The 19,089-nt window shown below is 46.1% G+C and overlaps 1 protein-coding gene across 1 annotated transcript in view; it reads left to right on the top strand.

Annotated features, from left to right (window-relative positions):
- The first annotated feature begins 4,209 nt into the window (after positions 1-4,209).
- Positions 4,210-19,089, top strand: part of dph6 (diphthamine biosynthesis 6) — a 61,408-nt gene continuing 46,528 nt past the window's right edge. Inside the window, exons 1-3 of the mRNA XM_076017687.1 lie at positions 4,210-4,360; positions 4,766-4,857; positions 5,546-5,730. Of these exons, the coding sequence (XP_075873802.1) occupies positions 4,338-4,360; positions 4,766-4,857; positions 5,546-5,730 (300 nt within the window). The 5' untranslated portion in view covers positions 4,210-4,337. The remainder of the gene's footprint in view (positions 4,361-4,765; positions 4,858-5,545; positions 5,731-19,089) is intronic.

Raw genomic sequence — 19,089 nt, forward strand, 5'->3', positions numbered from 1 at the left:
CATAAGCGACTTTTGTTTTAAGTTTACATCCACAGGTTTAGATTCCATGAACGTGAGACCAAATGGTGTGTTTTCTTTGGATTAATGAAAAGAAGTTCTTTCAGCTTGGGATCCTGTACACGAAACGCTGTTTGGCTGCCTCACAATTAGTGCAACGTCCGCTCTTGTAATGGACCGCATCCTATTGGCGGGAGAGTCACACCGACTAACCACTGCAACCATAATTGTTTGGGTAAGACAAGTCCAGAAATGGGGTAGAGTTTACATTTGAACTAAAAAAGAAATGTTTTTCATATTGACTTTGGGGTTTTTGGTTGGACTAATCAGGAAGCGATCGCCCACAAATCCATATTGACCCTCACTTAGGGGTTTGTTGTGTTTGCCAATTCCAACTTAATTAATAATGTCAGATTCAGGGATCAAACATGAGCTGTGTTTTCAAATTACATTCTTCTAATTACTGCAGTCGATTTCAGTGCAGGCTTGTATGGCGCAATAAGCTCAGCATGAGTTTTTTTGTTTTGTTTTTCCACAACTGTGGTGTGGATTTCTTTTGCAAACCGCCGCCTCCTCTTCTTCGTCCACTACTTTTTTATTGCAACACAGAATAAAGTAAATACAGCAAAGGTGAGAATGTGTAGCACATAAACCAAATGCACTTTATCTTTCTGCCAAAGGTCAATTTGATTTTTTTTTTCAAAATAAATTAGATAATAGAGAGAATTTAATTGGGATAAACTGCAGCACGACCTGGACTTTTTAATGACTTCGGCTCTCTTGTACTCTCAAAATAATGGCTACCAAATCAACTCAGGCTGGATTAATATATAAAATTTAAATCCAAATGGCACTGACTGTGCAGCAAGTCTGAAAATTCCAACCAGACCATCATTTTAACAACCACTCATCTGAACGAAAAGAAAAAAAAAAACAATAAAAAAGCAATCCTGAGGCTTTTTTTTTTAAAAGGCATTTTCCCCATTCATTTTCGTGCTTAATGTTGTTTAGAAGCAAATGGAATGAGGGTAAAAGCCTTTTCTTTGGGGTATTTTAGCAAAAAAACAAAACAAAACCTCAATTACTGTTCGCAGACGGGGGCTGTTGTTCAAGATGGTGCCATGATCAAACACAATTTGGATCAAACCTCGACTTTATTTCACGTTTCTCTCACATTTACAATCAAAGGCCGATTAGCCCCAGACATTAACGAACCCACTAATCCATTTGGGCCTCTTGTGATAACAGTTAATTGTCTGTAAAAATGTGTACAGATCCCCGTTTGGGTTGTTTACTAACTGATTTGGATGTGGTTAGGCCCTAAAGAGGTATCATTATGTTGATAGTTCTTTGGAAAATGAGCCCCTGATAGTGGCACCGCCAGAGACGAATTGAGCTAAAAATGCACCAGACTGCAATCAAGCATTTCTCCACTCGAGCGCAAATGTGTCACCGGTCTACGATAACACTTGGCTGTCATCGGCCCTGGTTGGGCTGCTGCTGGAATGAACGTGACTTTTTCCATGTTGGCCACAGCATTGCAGTGGCATTTTCCTTCCTTTCCTGCGCAAGCCTCTGATATTTTTGGTCTGTTAATTCATACTGTGAGGTCCAGGAAAAAGAAACGGCGCTGCCAGATGTTCCCGGGCAAACAGCACTAATTTGGCTCTCTTGTATCCTCTGCCTCATGTTTGTGGCTTAGTCGAAACTTACATCCAAATTACAGTAAAATTCAAATCCAATTTGTGTCCTGGGTAAAATCAAAATAATAACCCTGCGCCGGCTCGGGCCACGGCGGGGAGTTCTGTTTGACATCAGGGATGTTAACCTAAATGAGAGGATATTTGGGATTACGGCGATAAAGTCTGCTCTTTGCATGACTTTGTGCCACATAGCATAAAGGAAAGTCTCATGAATATTCACGTCAATTTTCCTTCAAAAGACGGAGCGTGAGGACACACAGGGGTGCCGCAAAGGATGCAAGTCATTTCTGACATTTGTTTTTCCTAAAGTTAATTCTTGACATAAGCAAGATGTAAAATATTACCCCACGGGGTAACGTTCAGTCTTGTGCCTTGCAGTATAATGTTAAAAGTATGTTGTGATGCTAAACCCCCTATTTGAATCAATTTTAAAGGCTGTACATCAGAACTTGCTGAAAAGACACAAGCTTGTTTTTGTTTCCATTCCGACTGTGTCCTGTCTAGTCAATGAAAATAAGTCACGTTGTTTATCGTGAAGACAACCCATAATCCACTGCTGCTGTTCGCTCGGAAGCGTTCCCAACCCACTTTGTTACTATGCAGCATATGAACTCGCTTTGTCATGTTGCTGAAGGGACCAGAAGCCTGCATGCATGTGCGTGTGTGCGCGCGTGTGTGTATTCCGGCCACTCGGCGTTCAACCTTGGCCGGCCCGCTCTGACACGCAATTTATGGCGCCGTGATTTGAAGCCTTAGTTTCTCATTACGCCCAAAGTTTTTGTGTCCTTGCGCGACAAAAATTAGTTTGTGTGTCCGTGTAAATCACCTGTCATATGCACACGCTACTTTAAGAAAAGGCCAAGGGTGTCATTTGATTCCTGCTGCCTTGCTCTCATATTTATGCGTCTCATATTCACGTCCGTTGGCCGCGTCTCGGCGGGGCTATCCATCAACACTTTTTATCCCCATTGCGCCAACAATACGGACATAAAATGCTTTTTCCCCCAGTGTCAGCACAAACGCTGCCACAAATAAAACCAGAGTAAAGCAGCTCTTTATTTGTGTGAGTGATATTAAAGCCGATAAGTGACACAATTTGCATTGGTCATATCCTATTGGCATGGGCTTTAATGGGATTTAACAGGATGCTGCCCTGACGCTGCATTATAAAGTATTGCTCACTAAATTGGAAAATGTAGGTGCTATATTAATAAGTTTACACACCTGAAGGACAACCAGACCCAGGGGTCTGTGTGTCCTGCTCACTCCAAGACAAGACCATATTTCACATCACGTCTAAAGGAACATTTAAAAAGTATATCAGTCACCCTGTCAAATGAAATTCCCAACACTTTGTGAAATACCCATTTTCTACCTTTATTTGTGCCATTTTTTACACAGGAGCATGGAATGGCTATAGGGCTGTGGATAGCTGTTACATGTCCGGTGTGTAGTCTCAATAAATAATACATCAACCAAAGTTTAAATTAGTCATAATAAAGTCACACAGAAAACAACAACAACAAATGACTAAAAATAAATTTAAGGTATTTAACTGCAAAGAAATATAAAAGATAAAAGCAAAGAAAAATCTCTCCCTTACTTTTTAATTTTATAGAACATCTCGAAATTAATTCAGAATAATTTTCTATAGGACAATTTGAAGTTACCACACAGAGATTCATATTATCTGTTTGCCTAAATCCACCAACACAAATGTTGCATGTTTAGGTTGTGGATTCTGCCATATCAGGGTGAATAAAAGAGAGGGTGGGGGATGAGGAGGGAATCAAACAACAACAAAAAAGGAGCCTAGTTAAAAGTGATGGGATGAAAACACGTCTCTGCCTATTTTGTACACTCAAACGAAATCAGTTGCCTTTGGCCTGCTTAGGGGTAGGAGGTGAGGGAAGCGCACAAAAGCCACGCAATTATTCTGCTCTGGCACAACAACAGAGAGCAAAGGGAGCATCAAAGGCTTTCCTCTGAGCAAACTCAGGCTCCCTCTGAAAAATGCAACCTGTGTTTGTGTGAATAGCACTGCATGGACTTCTGGTCTTCCCCGGAGACACAGGAGGGAGAAGATGTGTATCACTGTATGGTTCAGGCTTGTGCATCGCTAAACCAAAAGGCAGTTTCATTTTCTACCCATAAATGTTAATGAGTAAGATGTGTAATGAGCCAAATAAGTTTTTTTGTTTTTTTTTTTAATACTCATTTCATATACATATTGTATTTATAGATGTATAATAGAATATTTTGTATAATGCACGAATAATGTTCAATCAATTATATTAGAATTATCAATATTAGCACATACAATGTTTAAAACCAGCTATTTCACAATTGAAAATAAAACGGCTGCCCACTGTCCAGACCTCTATGTGGGCTGTGTTTTGGATCATATGTTTTATGCATGTTATATTGTAATATTGCATTTAGAGAACCAGAAAACGTCACGGCCGATTGAATTTCCATCAGGCAAATGTGAGGACAGCTCTATCTTGGAGGGGTCCTTCGTCAACCCCGGAAGCCGGTGCTCCCATGTGTTGCCAAGCGCTGTCAACTTGTGGACCACAACAGAGAGCACGTTTGCGTTCTCTTGAGTAATAAGACCCCCCCAAAAAAACTAAGAAGATGAACGTTGTCGCATTAATAAGGTAAAAGTGTCTCTCTGCTAAACAGTCTACTGTCACTTTTAATGGCAAATTTTACGTTTGCTATTACGAAGTTGAATGCTGTTTTAAACAAAACTATTGGCATAATTGCAGTACAACCTGATGTATTTCTTTTTCTCCCCGTGGGGATGTGTTCCAATCATGGCCGTATGTATTGTTATGAATGATTTTCAAGTTATCGTTCAAATGTACTGTATGTTGAAACGATGCACACAGCAGGATGCTCCAGACTCAGAGCATCCTCAGGCGCAGAGGCACAATTGCCGCTGCTGCATTTCATGACCACGTCACTAACACCCCACCCCTGATAGTGTACACATGTGTTTCTCAGTGTTTCGTGCATTCTGTAACATTACCCCTGCATTTCTCTTTCTTTCCGTGTGCCAGTGGTGGAAAAGACAGCTGCTACAACATGATGCAGTGTGTCACTGCTGGCCACCGGATCGTAGCCCTGGCCAACCTCCGTCCTGCCAACACAGGTAACAGTAACACCAGCAGGCTTTACGTGATCCACAGAGGGTCGGTGCTCCAATATAGGCCAGCCAGGTGCACTGCTGCGCAGCAGCAAACTCTGAAGTGCGCGCCATGAAAGTACTGCAGAAACGCCCAGTGCTCTAGACTGCAATGATTTACAGTCTTATAAATTTGTTGCTTGAGGTACAAAGAGTGAAGTAAATTATGAAAGCCAAGAGAGGTATCTGTTATGAGATAAGATATTATGGAAGTAAAAACTAAGTGTGTGTCTCTGTAATACCTATTTTGGATGCATACAACATATCCCAACAATATTTTTTATTAATAAAATATTTAAAGTGGACCTACAATATTTAATGGCTTAAAACCACATGACTATGTGGGAAATCTTTATTTATCAATATATATCTGTGCACAATTTTAGTTAGTTAGCAGAAATTAGCGATAATGTAGTTATTCTTCTATCACATTTGCTTCCATTTTGTTTTTCTATGATGATTGTTCCCTATTTCTATCTAAATATTAATAAATTCTGACTTAATGTTATACATTTAGTTCCCATGTTTTGGATGCTCACCAATGAGCAGGCTGAAAACAGTCATCAGTCAACAGCAGTCTTTTACAAATCCTTATATCACACAAGCTGGCTTGTGGTTTATCGGCTTGTGTAACAGTCTTTTCCTGATGCCTCAGATGAGCTGGACAGCTACATGTACCAAACGGTTGGTCACCAGGCCATAGAGCTGTATGCCGAAGCTATGGCCCTGCCGCTGTACAGACGCACCATCCAGGGCTCAAGCCTGAACACTGGCAAAAACTACAGCAAAACAGACGGGGACGAGGTTGAAGACCTTTATGAGCTGCTGCGTCTTGTCAAGGTTGGTGTTTCTAATCCATCAATAGCAAAGAACAAACAAAAAAAGCAAAAAAATTGAATATAGAATATCCATAATTTAATACATAATTTTAAATAATATTGACACAAAGGAATGCTTTTTAAAACCTTTTTTTTTTTGGCTTTATGTTGCATGTTTTTTATTTCATTTGAGGTGTAAATCCTGTTGAAAACGTTATTACCGTGCAAGCCGACTATGTAAACTGACCACTGGGAAGCTCCTTTGAGTGCGCACTAAAGCTGTTATCGTCTTGACTTCGTGCCATCACTGACATATGCTCGACTGCTCTTTAGTGAACAAGCTTTCAGAGCACTACTAAAGTCCTCATGCCGGCTAAGGTTCATGACATGTGTCACACCGTTGAGATGTTTTACAAGTCATTCTCTGCGGATCCAGAGTCACTTAGTGGCCCATCAGCACTGTCTCATAGAGCTTGTCGGGCTTCATCTAGCCCGCTGTACACTAACAGTCCTTAGCACCTATTGTAAAATGCAACTGGCCTATTCAGGAGATTAAAAAGCCATGTTAGTGCTTTTAGCCTGTCATATTTACTGTGTCTTGACTTCATTTTGAAAGCGGAGCAAGGTTTTCCCTTTCATCCAACTCCTGGAAAACTGTTGGCCCATTGGAACTTGTGAATGAAATGTTTAATCTTTGAAGTTGGAGCGAGGTGCCCTTCAACTGGCCGACTTCACAGGAATAACTCACCTGACAGAATATCAGATGCAAAAATTAAAAAAAAATTTATATAAAAAAAACATTAAATTAATATTTCATCAAATAAAGCTTTTGTTGCCAGGATATCAAAAAGTGTTCGTTTGATGCCAAATTATGGATGAGATCTGAGTGGCCCGACACAGCGCAAAAAGAGTGGCTGGCTGTTTTCGAAACGTGGTCGGCGCCGGCTGCCCACCTGACTGCCTGCAGCCATGAGGAAACTACCTGGACACACACACATCAAGCGCCAGAGCAGCAGCCCTCCCTGCTGTCAGCGCGAACCGACTGTGGGATTGATCCTGTGCGCCGCTTTCCCTTTCTCCCATCCTGCACCCTCGACGTGACCCCTCTTATTAGCCGGCGAGCTTCACATTCCCCTTTGACGCGGCGGTGGATCGGGGTTTGTTGTCGGGTTCGAGCTCGGCGCAGCGCAATTGAGAGACAGTGGGAGTGTTGCTTCCTGCCGGTCTGTGCGGAGACATGTTCATCCGGAGCCCAGCGCCGCTCCAGGGCCTCCTGCGTGTCCGCACACCGGCTGGGTGGCAAGGGCCAGTCGGCTCGCCTTCAGGCAATACGCGCGCCATCCACCTGACTTTCTTTGTCGTCTTCTCTGGAGTTGCAGGCTTTGCACGTGTGGCTGCACGAGAGAGCTCTTTTCCTCTGAATATGCAAATATTCACACGTTCCAAAGGAGCCTAATCTCTCAAGCTGCGTTTCCATTACCCCCAGAATTGCTCAAAACCAACAAAAAACTGGTAATGGAAACATCTAAACTTTGAAAAACCTCTCAAATATTGCTAAAAGGTCACTTTTTTTTGCATTTACACGTCAGCGGACCTGACGTACGGGGTCACGTGACCAGTTCACTTCAAGTAAAGATGTGAAAAGTGGAGACATTTCCCTCCACCTCCTCGGTTCAATGCCATCACACAGCTCATTAAAATGTATCCCGGGTCATTCTGAAATTTGGAATTTACAATTCATCTGTGAATTCCTTGGTGACGATCCTCTTCCAGAAATCCCTGATCCGTGTCCGCTCCCATAAGTACCGACTTTGCCTTTGAACTATCACCCGCTGCCTTTGTCTCCTGATGATAACAGCGGCTACAGCAGTGGTGACAACTGAAATAGCTGCTCCAAAACGCAAAGTGTTTTGTACCTCCATCCTCCTCAAAGTGGGGTCTCGTGGGGCGAGATTCTGCGAGAATTACAGCTTCACACCATTCAATGGAAACACCTGCAAATTGCAATTGTAATATGCCGAAATTTTAGAAATATCGCTTTTATTTTGCAAAAAACTGTCATGGAAACGCAGCTACTGATGGGATGCAATGTAGTATCACCACATGGTAGTGAGTGTTCGAATCTCAAAGTGCTGTGAATTTTCTGTTTTCCACGGCTCACCTCCTCTGACCGCCGCAGCCAGATCAGCCATAGATCAGGTCAGTTAGACTCCCGGGGGGGCCATCACAGCAAGAGGACCTCAAACCTGGAGGCAGTATATTCTTCTGATTTCCAGAAACTACAACAGAAAGACGTCATAAAGACAGAGAAAGAAGAAAGAAGTTTTCTCATCGCATCTAATTAATACAAATGAAGCCAGCTGAAGCATTCTGAATGTTAGTAAATCCATGCTAGTCTTTATATACCTTTCATTTAGAAATAACAAATCCTGTTAGACCAAAGAACATTGAAGATCCCCCCAAAAATACAACGAAACGTCTGTCATCAATTTTATTTTCTTATTTTTTGCCGCAGTTTTGATTTAGTTTGGGGAACAGTCTTGAAAAGTGGGAACAAGAGATTAGAAAAGAAAAACCAATGATAACAAGCTGTGAAATCCCTATCACTGTATAACAGAACTGCTTTCGCACTGGAGGATTAAAAAAAAAAAAAAAAAACTCGGATCCTTTCAGAAAAGTGTAAAGAATCTTAAAGATTCTTCCCAGCAGGTTGAATTAATTAGAAGTTGCAAGATTATATTTGGCAAATGACACTTGAGCTGCGATGAAAGAATTTCCTGCTCAGATCTGAAGTTGATGAGTTTTAAGTGCAGCTTTTTTTCCCGCCTCCACCGCAGCCTCCACCTCCTCTCCAGCAACCCGAGCTTGCTGCCGCACCAGTAGCGTGAGCCAACAGTGCCATCTACGGATCAGTCTCAGAACCTGACGGTCCGGTGAGGCTTTCTACTATTTTGACCTCTTCAGAGAGAAAAAAAAATGTTTGGAGCCATTGAAAAGATTCAAAGGAGGAGATCGTATTCTTTAGAGAGGCTTTGATGGAGAGAGTGGGGAAGGGGGCGGGGGGGGGACGGCTCAATTATGGGGTTGGCGGAGGGGGGTGGGGGTGGGGGGGTTTAGTCCTCCTGCAGTGGCGATAGTGGCGGAATGACAATGCGGCGCTATCGTTTGCTCCGGCGCTCTCATCACTCGCAGCGCGTCTTTGAAGTTTGCAACCCGATACACGCGCAAAACGCGACACTCTGCATTCAATCCTGCAACTGTGCCGATTTTTGAATCTGCCCTTTGAGTGTCGGGGAGAGCAATTTTATCTGGCGGCAGCGGCGGGGGGTCAGGTGACTCCCTCCCTCCCTTCCGCGTCACCCAGAAATCAAAATTCATTCCGAGATGCGAGATGAAAATGTGTCATTTGTTTTCTTTTTCCGTTCAATTTTCCCTGGTGCCTCCTCCGTGCGGATTCCGTCTGCACCCTGCCTGCGCGTCCAGACCTCATGTGTTGTCCGCTCCCCCTTCTGCCGTGATCCGGTCTGATGTGTGATACAGATCAGCAGTGTCAGTCACCCGCGGCTGTAACGCCAGTCTCCCCGAAGGCCCGACAGAAACCCCTCATATTAGTCATATCACATCCCTCAAGTCCTTTATCCCTCCCTCCGTGCTCCGTGACCTGACACAGTGGCTCTTTATGCCCCGTGACCCTGCTCGTGTGTGTGTGCGCGCCCGTGCACGCTTGAGTGTTCAAGGTCAGGTCAGCCTGGGCCTCTGTCACACGAGAACAGGTCTATCTCTGTTCCCCTCGCACACCTCTTCCTGTCTTTCTCTTGCCCTCCCCTTCCTTCTTTCAACACGCTGCACTATGAACAAGTGCTTCTCTAAAATAAAGAAAATTAAAAAAAAATGTGAACTGTACTAAACCTCTGGATGCTTTGCACACTGGGCAGCGTTTTTTAAAGAGTGCTTGCTTTGCAAAATTCAATTTACGCGTTTTCTAGCAATAGTATGTGTGTCTGGCCTCTGCATAATCTCCCTGGAGATAAGAAAAGTCCGTCCTTTAGATGGTGTCCATGCTGAAATCCTTGTGTGATGTCATGAAGGGCATTAGTAGCAGGTTAATGACAACAACCCCAGCCAGGTGTTGGCTCTAGCTTTTGAAAAATGTGCAAGCAAAATATCTGTTTAAACTGAAAAGCTACCAGCGAGATTTTTTTTTGTTTTTTTTGCTTGTTAGCTGTATGAGACTGTCCTACTATAGCCTAAATGAAAAATAAATTGGCTCTGGCTTTAATATCTCACCTTTTTATTTAGATGCCAAGATGTATCAGCCTAATGTTCATATTAGCCGTATGTTTGTCTTTTTCTTTTTCTTCTGTTCCGATCAACAAGATAACACACATTTATAGCTGTAGCCAATGTTTAGCTCACTTGTGTGGATTATTTATTTGTTTGTAAAAAAAAATAAAATAAATGTTAATAATGCTCCAGCTGAATCCAAAGCCAATATTTTTTAAACAAGTATTTTTGTGCTCTGCAGACTTCTACACTACTGCTAAATGGAATTTGTTCTTGCACGTTTTCCTCTTTTTTTTTTTTTTTCTTCCCTGTTGGATATTTTACCGTAGCCTTCATTGGGCAGATCATCCTCAAACGCAGCCTCGCAGCAGGCGCTTTGAGCGTCAATGACGGCGGGTTCGCCGACTGTAAAAACTGGAGCACCAGACACTTGATGCGCTGCTAGATAATGTATACATTAATGGAAAAAAAAAACCCTAGCCACTCTTTGGCGGCAGGACCCCCGCAACCTTTGAGCTGATGAATAAAGACAAAGACATTTAAGCTCATTAGAGTGATGAGGAACAATAGATGATATCTACGCACGCGTTCCTTTCCGCCAGCTCTAATTAGCCGCGCGGTGACATCTCTGTCGCGGCGAGACCCGGCTTCCAGAACGATGGAAATGTTACGTTCGGATCTAATTTCCTGCCTTGTAATGCACAAGACTTTTCAGCGGCGTCTTTTCTTTTCTCAGACTCAAAGTTTTCATTTTACTGTGGCTTCAAAAAAAACCCAAATACAAATCAGAGTTTTTTTTTTCCACTGTCCGTATATGGAGATCTTTGAGGATGAAACTTTTATTTTATTATTATTTATAGTGTGGATTTTTTTAGTGAGATAATCCTAGTCTCCTCCGGTATCGACACCGGCAGACGAGAGAAGACGTGGCCCTCTGAGATCTCAGCCCGTCTGAGACTCCAAGCCTCTGTCACCCATTCCTCCCTCTGCCTCGTCTCCCCCGTTTCTTTACTCTCCCGCCTTTCCCAACGCCGCGTTGTTGCGTTGTCACACTTTCATCCAGGCGCCTCCAGAAGGCCGGCACCGCCGTTGTTTCGCCAGCGCCCTACGTCCCGGTGCAAGGAAGGTGGAGGGGGTTGGGGGAAGAAGAGGAGGAGGAGGAGGAGGAGGATGATGATGATGATGAGTAGGAGGAGGAAGGAGAGCCTGGCTGGCAGGCTGGCGGGGGAATCTCCAGTCGAACCAGGAGCTCTGCCGTATCGATCAAGGAGGCGAGGTGTTGCTAGACGCGGCCATTGGGGTGTGTGTGGGGGTGGGGGGTGGGGGGGTGTGAACCATGAAGGGTGGGGGGGGGGGTGTGAACCATGAAGGGTGTGGTGGGGAAGAGGGTCGGGGGGCAATCAAAATCAGAAGCGCAGCCTCCCTGTCTGATTATGGGCACGGCGCAGCGTTAGTCGTTCGTCGGGGCGGTGGGGAGAGAAGCTCAACAGGAAAATGGATTTCTTTAAAAAGCTGCTTAATACATAAATCATGACCTCTGGGGTCACAGCAAGGGTTTAGCAGATGGGATCAATAGCCGGGCTAATGCGAGGTTGTTGGAGCTGGTTTTGCGGCGCGGAGAGAAAAAGCCCTAAATGGTCTTGTTGGGAGCTGCGTATTACGAGCGACGTGAAAAAAACAAAACAAAATGTTGGTCACACTCATTTGTCCGCGCAAATTGATAGAGCTTTATAAAAAGAACAAAACAAAACAAAAAAAATGACCGACACCGATCCTTTCCCCACCAACAGCTGCTCCTCCGTCTCGCCTCCCTCTTTGGTGAGCCATTGTTATCTTTTCCGGCAGCCTTGTAGCCGTTTTTGTTAGCCGGCAACGCGGCAGCGGCGATTGCGGGCTTGTTTTGCACAAGGAAGGATAGCATTAGCGCGGAGATAATGGCGCCGCGCATTGTTCGCCCCGCCGCGTGGAAGTGCCAGGACAGGATCTATTAGATGCAGGCCCATTTCCCTCCAACTAGTCCCCCGCAAACATTAGATAAAGAGCCTTGCCTCCAGCCTTTGTAATTTGTTTGTATTTTTCTGCTTAATGTACTTTGCTCAATCTTGTTTAGCGATGATGGAGGCTGATAGCCTTATCTCGCCTCGCCAAGGGCATGAGCCACCGCCGCCGCTCGGTTGAGCGCCGCGCCGACGGAGAACGCCGCTCGTGTTTAGGTCCCTTTTTTTCCTCAGATATTTTATTTGCTTATTTATTTATTTTTGACACTGGCTGAATTTTAGACATAAGTGGTCATTTGCATGTGAGATATTAGCTAATACGCCCTCGCTGATGTAAATGCGCCATTATGGAAAGTGTATTACTGTAATTTCTTTTCATCCACGCTAAAAAATTAAGGAAAAAAAAAAAAAGGCTAGCCGAATTTGATTTCTCTCGCCTTCAGATGTTTCACGACTTTTGCAGCCCACCAATCAATCCACTTTCCTCGAATCGCGGTTAAATTTTTCACCGGCTCCATTTTCCGCTCCTTTGAAAGTCAAATTCAAAAGTAAAACAAAATTGCGCGCGCATGGCGCGAGCCGGCTAAGTTATTGCCGTGTTTAAATCTCGGTCTGCGTTCACGGCCGCGGTGAATCTCTCTCCCCCCACCCCCAACTCCTTTCCATTCGTCTGCTTGCAAAAAAAAGAAAAAAAAAAATCAAGAGCACGTTTTATGTTGTGTTTTCGCGAGCCGCTCCCCTGAAGAAATACTGGTGGCAGACCCTCATCGCCCCCCTGTAGCTACAGTCATAACCTAAGCCTTAGAAAAACACTGTCTGGAATCTGGAGAGTCTGGGTAGGAGCTGCGCCGTCGCTATATTTGCCTCCGGTCTCCCTCTGGGTGGGGGTGTGGGGGGCAGGGGGGAAGAAGTCAGTCGGGGCTCCGGTGCAGGGTTACGTGCCGCGTGACGTCTGCTTGGAGCCGTGGAGAAGGAGTGACGAGGGGGGGGGCACCGAGATGCCAAGAGCCTGGAACTGGACCCCAGCAGGAAAAACAACATTTGCGCTTTATTGTGTGTGTCTGTTTATAGAGCGAGTTCACGACGGTGAACGCGGTGCACATGGATGGAAGTGGAGTGCGTCTGTGCCCTTGTGCGAATGTCCAAATGATGTGGATGAGCCTTAAAAAGTCAGTTTAAGCCCTTTTTTTTTGGCAGGAGTTATTCTCACTTCTCGTGTTTTATTACCTCACTGTGAGCGAGCTCCAGTCTGACACTCAAACCGTCTCGCCTTTGCCAAATCTGTGCAAGAAAAGATTTGGCAGCCAGTTTTTTTTAGTTTTTTTTTCCAGAGTGCCTTATCATTTCCAGGGTACAATGCAAGTCCTAGAAAAAGAAAACGACTCCATGTTGACCTTTTGAGAGCGACGTCACAGATTGACATCTTGTTTAACGTGGGGACTGTTTTTTTATTTTTTTCACAATTTCAAACGGCCAGCAATAACTCAAGCCGTCCGCTTGAATTGCCAGTATTCATCAACATCGACAAATGAACTTATGTCTTGACCCGCTGCGTCCAGTTTTTTTATTTTTTTTATTTTTTCCACGCTTGAAGATATGGAAAGCCTCCTTGTCCTCGAGCGCTCGCTCAGACCCGGGCTTTGTGCTTGCTTTGGCCGGGGCGATCTGCCTCCCTGCCTCCCTGCTCGACGACTGGCCCGTCCCGTGTTTATGTAACCATATATATCCAGGAGGAAACTCGTGAAACGTTAATCTCCCTTCGTTTGCGGCCCCGATGAATTTCTACATTTTCCAGCTGCGCCGCCGAAGCATATTTATGCTCTGGCTCTATCGGCGAAGAACAGCTCCGTCGTTGTAAATGAATCACGACGGAAGACCAAAGAGCCTGTGTGTGTGTGTGTGTGTGTGTGTGTGTGTGTGTGTGTTTTGGGTTTGGGGAAGTTGGACAAATACACAAACCCCGAAGTTCCAGCACCTCCATTTACTTCCACGGGCAACACTGGCGTTGGCTGGGGTGCCACTCGTCACTTGTCACCAGGCCCGATAAGCGCGTCTCACTCATCGCCCCGGTGACACCACGTCCCGTGTCACATCCGCCGTTGACTGGTCACACCTGCGTTGGGCCCGAGCCTGACGACGATGCCCCCTCTTCTGCCGCACCACCCCCAGGAACCGAGTTTGGGCGTCGGGCCCTGGCGAGCAGCTGCCTGCGTGGACGGTTTGTTTTTCTTGCTCTTACACTCTAGCGTGGCTGAGGACTGACACGCTGTGACTCATCGCGCTCGCCCATCCACGGGCACAAAGGAAGAGTCCCATCTTTCAGCAGCTCCTTCAAACAGACAGCCCCCGCCAAATTTACCAAAAAGGGAATGTTGTCTGAAAGCTTTTTTTTTTTTTTTTTTCCTGAAAAAAGCCTTTTGGCTTTTGCCTCATCTTGCGGCGCTTGTGTGCCCACTTGACGATTTGTTTTGAAAGGCCAGATGCTGCTTAGTGCCATTTTAAGTGTCCCGTATTGTGGTGTTTTGTTTTGTTTTGTTTTGTTTTCCGGAACACCAGCGGAAATGTTTGCTTTGCTTTTCAAAAATATATACGGAAACACTCGGGGAAATCAGCCCTTTGTGATGTCACGAGGACACTGACACTTTGCTGATGTTTGGTTTACCGTTTGGAATGTGCAGAGCATCGGCTTTGGCAGGAAGCTAATACTGAAGTATCGGTGCTGGTGCTGTTTTCTGGAGATGTTTGGGTTTTTTTTTGTTTTTTTTTAATAAGAAATCCTGTACTCAACTGCATATTGGGGATAAAAGCAATCTGAATTGGTAAAAATGGTATGCTGATATCAGCCAATATTGGCCAGCAAACTTGCATAACAGCAATAAGTTGCAGTAGTGGCCAAAGTTTCGCCACAGCTGACATTTTTCAAATGATGTGCACCCTTTGTGAAATTATTACTATGAACTTCGAACGAGGATCAAAAGCAACAATCTTAAAACTGTTGCTGATATGCATCGTGTTATTTTAGCTTGTAACATCGTGTGCCGTCGATACCCTTCCTCTCGGGCACGCCTCTCACATGACACCACTCCTTGAGTACCTTTGAGAGGGTCACCTTGGACTGCGGCCGTCCGTCCTGAATGGTAATGAGCAGCCCTGATTTAAAACAAATAGCCGCCGTCTCCTCCCACTAAGCGTCGGGTCGAAGCGTCCTGTCAGTTTGCCGCGTCTTGAGTTGTCGGCTCCGCCGAACATGCCCGGGGACTTGTGTCGGCATTACATTAAACACGGAGCGCTTGACCCTAGCACCCCCCCCACACACACACACACACACATCACCATACCACATCTACTCCAGCTGCCACAACACGGTCCAACCCCCTCTTTCTCCATGTTGCTGCCATGTCGGGGGAAGAGGGGAGAACAATCCCATTACATTAGAAGAGGCCCAGAGCTGATCTAATGGAGAGAACATTAAAAGCGTGTTGCGTGGAGTCACTTACTTGATGGATCCTGGAGGAGAGGGACGAGGATGAGAGGAGATTGAGGGGCGAGGAGGAAGACTTGGAGCGGGGGGTGGGGGGTGGGGGGAGGTGATGGGGGTGAAAACAAGGGGGCGTGAGGTGAGAGGTGGTGTCGATGTGACAGCGAGGGTGTGGCACTAGAGGGACACGGTGACGGTACCCCAGTGCCCTTGAGCAAACTGTCATTGAAACCACTTTAATTAATTTCTGCACTTTGTCTCCATTGCCTCTGTGCCTGCCTGCCTGCCCGCCTGCCTGCCTGCCTGCCTGCCTGCCTGCCTGCCCACACACACACAATGGCGCTGCTCGCAGGAGGCATTGGTACAACAAAAAACGAGCGCGTCACCAACTTTGAAATCAATCAAAAACCGGGCGTGTGGGGGTCTGGGTGGGGGAGGGTGTTGAATTTGAAATGGAAATTTGCCGCCTTTAATAGCAAAGATCTGCCAACGCTGGCTGGCTGGCTGGCTGGCTGGCTGGCTGGCTGGGGATTGTCAGAACGGGCTGAAACCGGCACGTCGGGAACCCACCATTTTGCCAAATGGGCCTTTTTGTATTGTTGGGGTGTATAATTAAGAGCTCATTGTGACAGCCATTGAGAAAGAGCTAATGAGAGCCTTGATGTATTCCATATGAATATGAATATTGAATTTTTTTTTTTAAATATTTCATGGCTTTCTAATTGTCTCGGTTTGCTCATAATGGCTCCGACTGTTGAATATGGCCCAGGCTGAGCGCCTAAGTACCTTTTACAGCAAGTGCTGCTGGGGAAAATAGCCGCACTTTCTTGCGCTACGCTCTTCGCTCCGTAATTGCCGTGTGCTTTGTGAGGGCAGACACGCGTCGACGTGGGCGCTCGTAGACGGGCGGGCGTGTGTGCCTATGTGTGTGTGTATCACACACCGTGATGTTGAGTTTAACGGCAGCGTCGTCTCTTTTTTTGCCGAACATGTCTGCCGGCCTTAATCTTCCCCCTCCCTCCCTGCCTCCCCCCCTCCCTGCCGCTGACGTCTTAATAAGTCAGGCCCGGCGCCACGTCTATTTCCACGGGAGACGCGCGGATGTTGGGGAAGGATTAGTTTAATGAATTTGACAATTAGTAACAGAAGTTAATGACTGCATGGGGCTAAGTACCCTGATGGACATGGCTGGGGGGCGGGGCGGAGGGCTTCCATTGCTCTGGGCCATAGATCCTCATTAATAGCTTCCCCGCATGCTGGAGAGGATGGCGGTGGCGGCGGTGGTAGTGGTGGAGCCGTGCCAGGCCTTTGTTTGGTCAGCCTCTGAAGGGGGGTTTGGGGGGGGGGGCTGCGCTGTTGCACAACGCCACGCTAGAATTAGTGCCGCTTGGGGCCTGAGTTAATGCGGGGCCTCAGGTCTTGGATCAGGTGAAGCTTCCTTTAATGAGCTGAGGTCATTAAACGTTAAGGGGGGGGGGAGACAGTGGCGTGGAATCAGGGGTGGGCTGGGGTGGGGGAGGGGAGGGGTTGCGGAGGGCTCGGTCTTCCAGCCTTGTGCCAACAGTCGTGGAGGAAGAAAAGTAGCTTGTGGGTGTCGACAGGCGCCGTGACCTCTCCGTCGACTTATCACAGTTATGTAACGATAAGGTGCATTGATGCCATAGCGACCAGTCAACAGTTTAATTTTTGTGAGGTTATTGAAGAATCTGAAAAATAATAAATGAGGATTGGGAAGAAGTGCATTGATAACACTTTATATTGCAGTCCTTGTAATAAGCATTAATTAATAGGTAATAAGCACTCCAACTTGCAAAATATTTTGGGGAAAAAGTGTGTTTAAGATTATTTAAGTAGTTTTGCCTGAAATCATTTTTTTTTTTTTTTTACCATTTCTTGATTTCCTTGAATCTTTGATTTTTACTTTAAACCCTGCTGGAGCATTGTGTGTCGGGGGGGGTGTTATTGCGTCACTTGATCTTTTAGCAGGGAATGGAACACAAAAGGCTCATGTGAAATATAGCTCCCACTCTTCTCCACTTTGACTAAATATTGACGCGCCGCATTGCTCTCATAAAATTTTTAGTATTTGTCTTTTTCAGGTCACCCTCTCAGACAATGTTTGGATAAGTTTGTTTCGCTGCAGTAAAATTGTTGTTGTTTTTTTTTTTTTGAAAATGAAGTAAACGCCAAAGAATCCATGCTCCCGTTGGAGCGAAATGAGAAAGTATGTCAGGAATTTGTAAAACAGCGTGCAGAAAAGCAAATGCTGGCCACCTCAACGCCCCCCCCCGACCCCCCCCCCACCCCCAACACCCCCACCCCCTCCCCGTCTCCTGGCAATAGCCGCAACAGTGAGAACCAAAAAAGAAATAACAATAACCACGTCCAAAAATAATAATTTCTCGCCGCGCTCTTCCAGTGAGAGTCCAAACAAAGGGGGGGGGGGTTCGTGTGAGAATTTATTTTTCCTCGCGTTCAGGCAAAAGTTTTTCCCCGACCTGCATGATGTAATAAGACGAGAACCTGTGAAAAGAAGCCGAGGTCGAGTCGAACGCCGACTGGAGACCTCGGAGTTCTCGCTGCTGGTTCGCTCGACGCCGTGGCGAGGTCGACGGCTGAGGATGAAGGCGGAAACGCTTCGTTTTTTTTTTTTTTTTTGCCGTTGCGCTGACGACCCTGCGAGGTCGAGTCGGTTCCTGGCAGATTTCCAAATCGCCAGCGATGCGCCGCAGCCTCGCCAACGCTCGCCTCTCCTCTCTCACTCTTTACCCCCCCCCCACCCCATTATGCCTCTTTAGGAAGTGACAGTTGTATTTAGGGGAAAAGGTTATCGCCGCATTAGAATAGAGTGGCGGCCCCGAGGCTTACCTAGAATTACATGACACCGCCTGCAGCCTCCTTCGCTCCGCGCCGGCCTGAAATGTTATCAGTCCGACTTAATTACTGTCACCGGGCAGCGGATTTTGACCATAATTTATATCCCCGCCGTCATTGGAGGAGATATTAAAAATAAATAAATGAAGAGGGGGATAAAAACAAACCAAAAAAAAACTTGAGCGCCCAATCTGAAGTGAACATCTTTGGGCGTTTAACTCTGGGGGTCAGAGAGTTAAATTTGACGCCGCGCATTTTGTGTGTTTATCCTGTAGCCTCGTAGCTTACATCCTCTCCTGCGCTGTAAACAACGAGTGCAGGTAGCCACGTACACGGGCTCAGGGCATTCTTTATCTGATTAGCTGGGCACGCCTACGCGGAGCTGTGTGTGTACGCGCGCGTGTGTGTGTGTGTGTTTGTGTGTGGAGAGACGTAGCATCGCAGCGTCAGGCCCCAGGCAGGGCATGGATTTCATTTAGGAAAGTATCAAAGGTTTACACGCTGTTCGCTTTAATCAGCATGTTTATCAGGCAGAGAAAAATTGCAGGAAGGGACCACAAGGGGGGGGGGGCGGAGGGGCGAGCGGTGGGGGGAGAGAGATTGGGTTTGGGGGAGGGGAGGGGGGTGCGGGGGGGTGCCGTATCGTAAGGACCAGTAGCCAGGGAAATTGATAATGGCTACAAGGTAATTTAGTGGAGCCTCACGCGTCCCTCCGCTGCCTCGGCTGCCCCATCGCCTCTTGTTCTAA

This window comes from Nelusetta ayraudi, unplaced genomic scaffold (genome assembly GCF_046127955.1).
Source record: "Nelusetta ayraudi isolate G7.1 ecotype Tasmania unplaced genomic scaffold, CSIRO-AGI_Nayr_v1 ptg000007l, whole genome shotgun sequence".
Taxonomy (NCBI): Eukaryota; Metazoa; Chordata; class Actinopteri; order Tetraodontiformes; family Monacanthidae; genus Nelusetta; species Nelusetta ayraudi.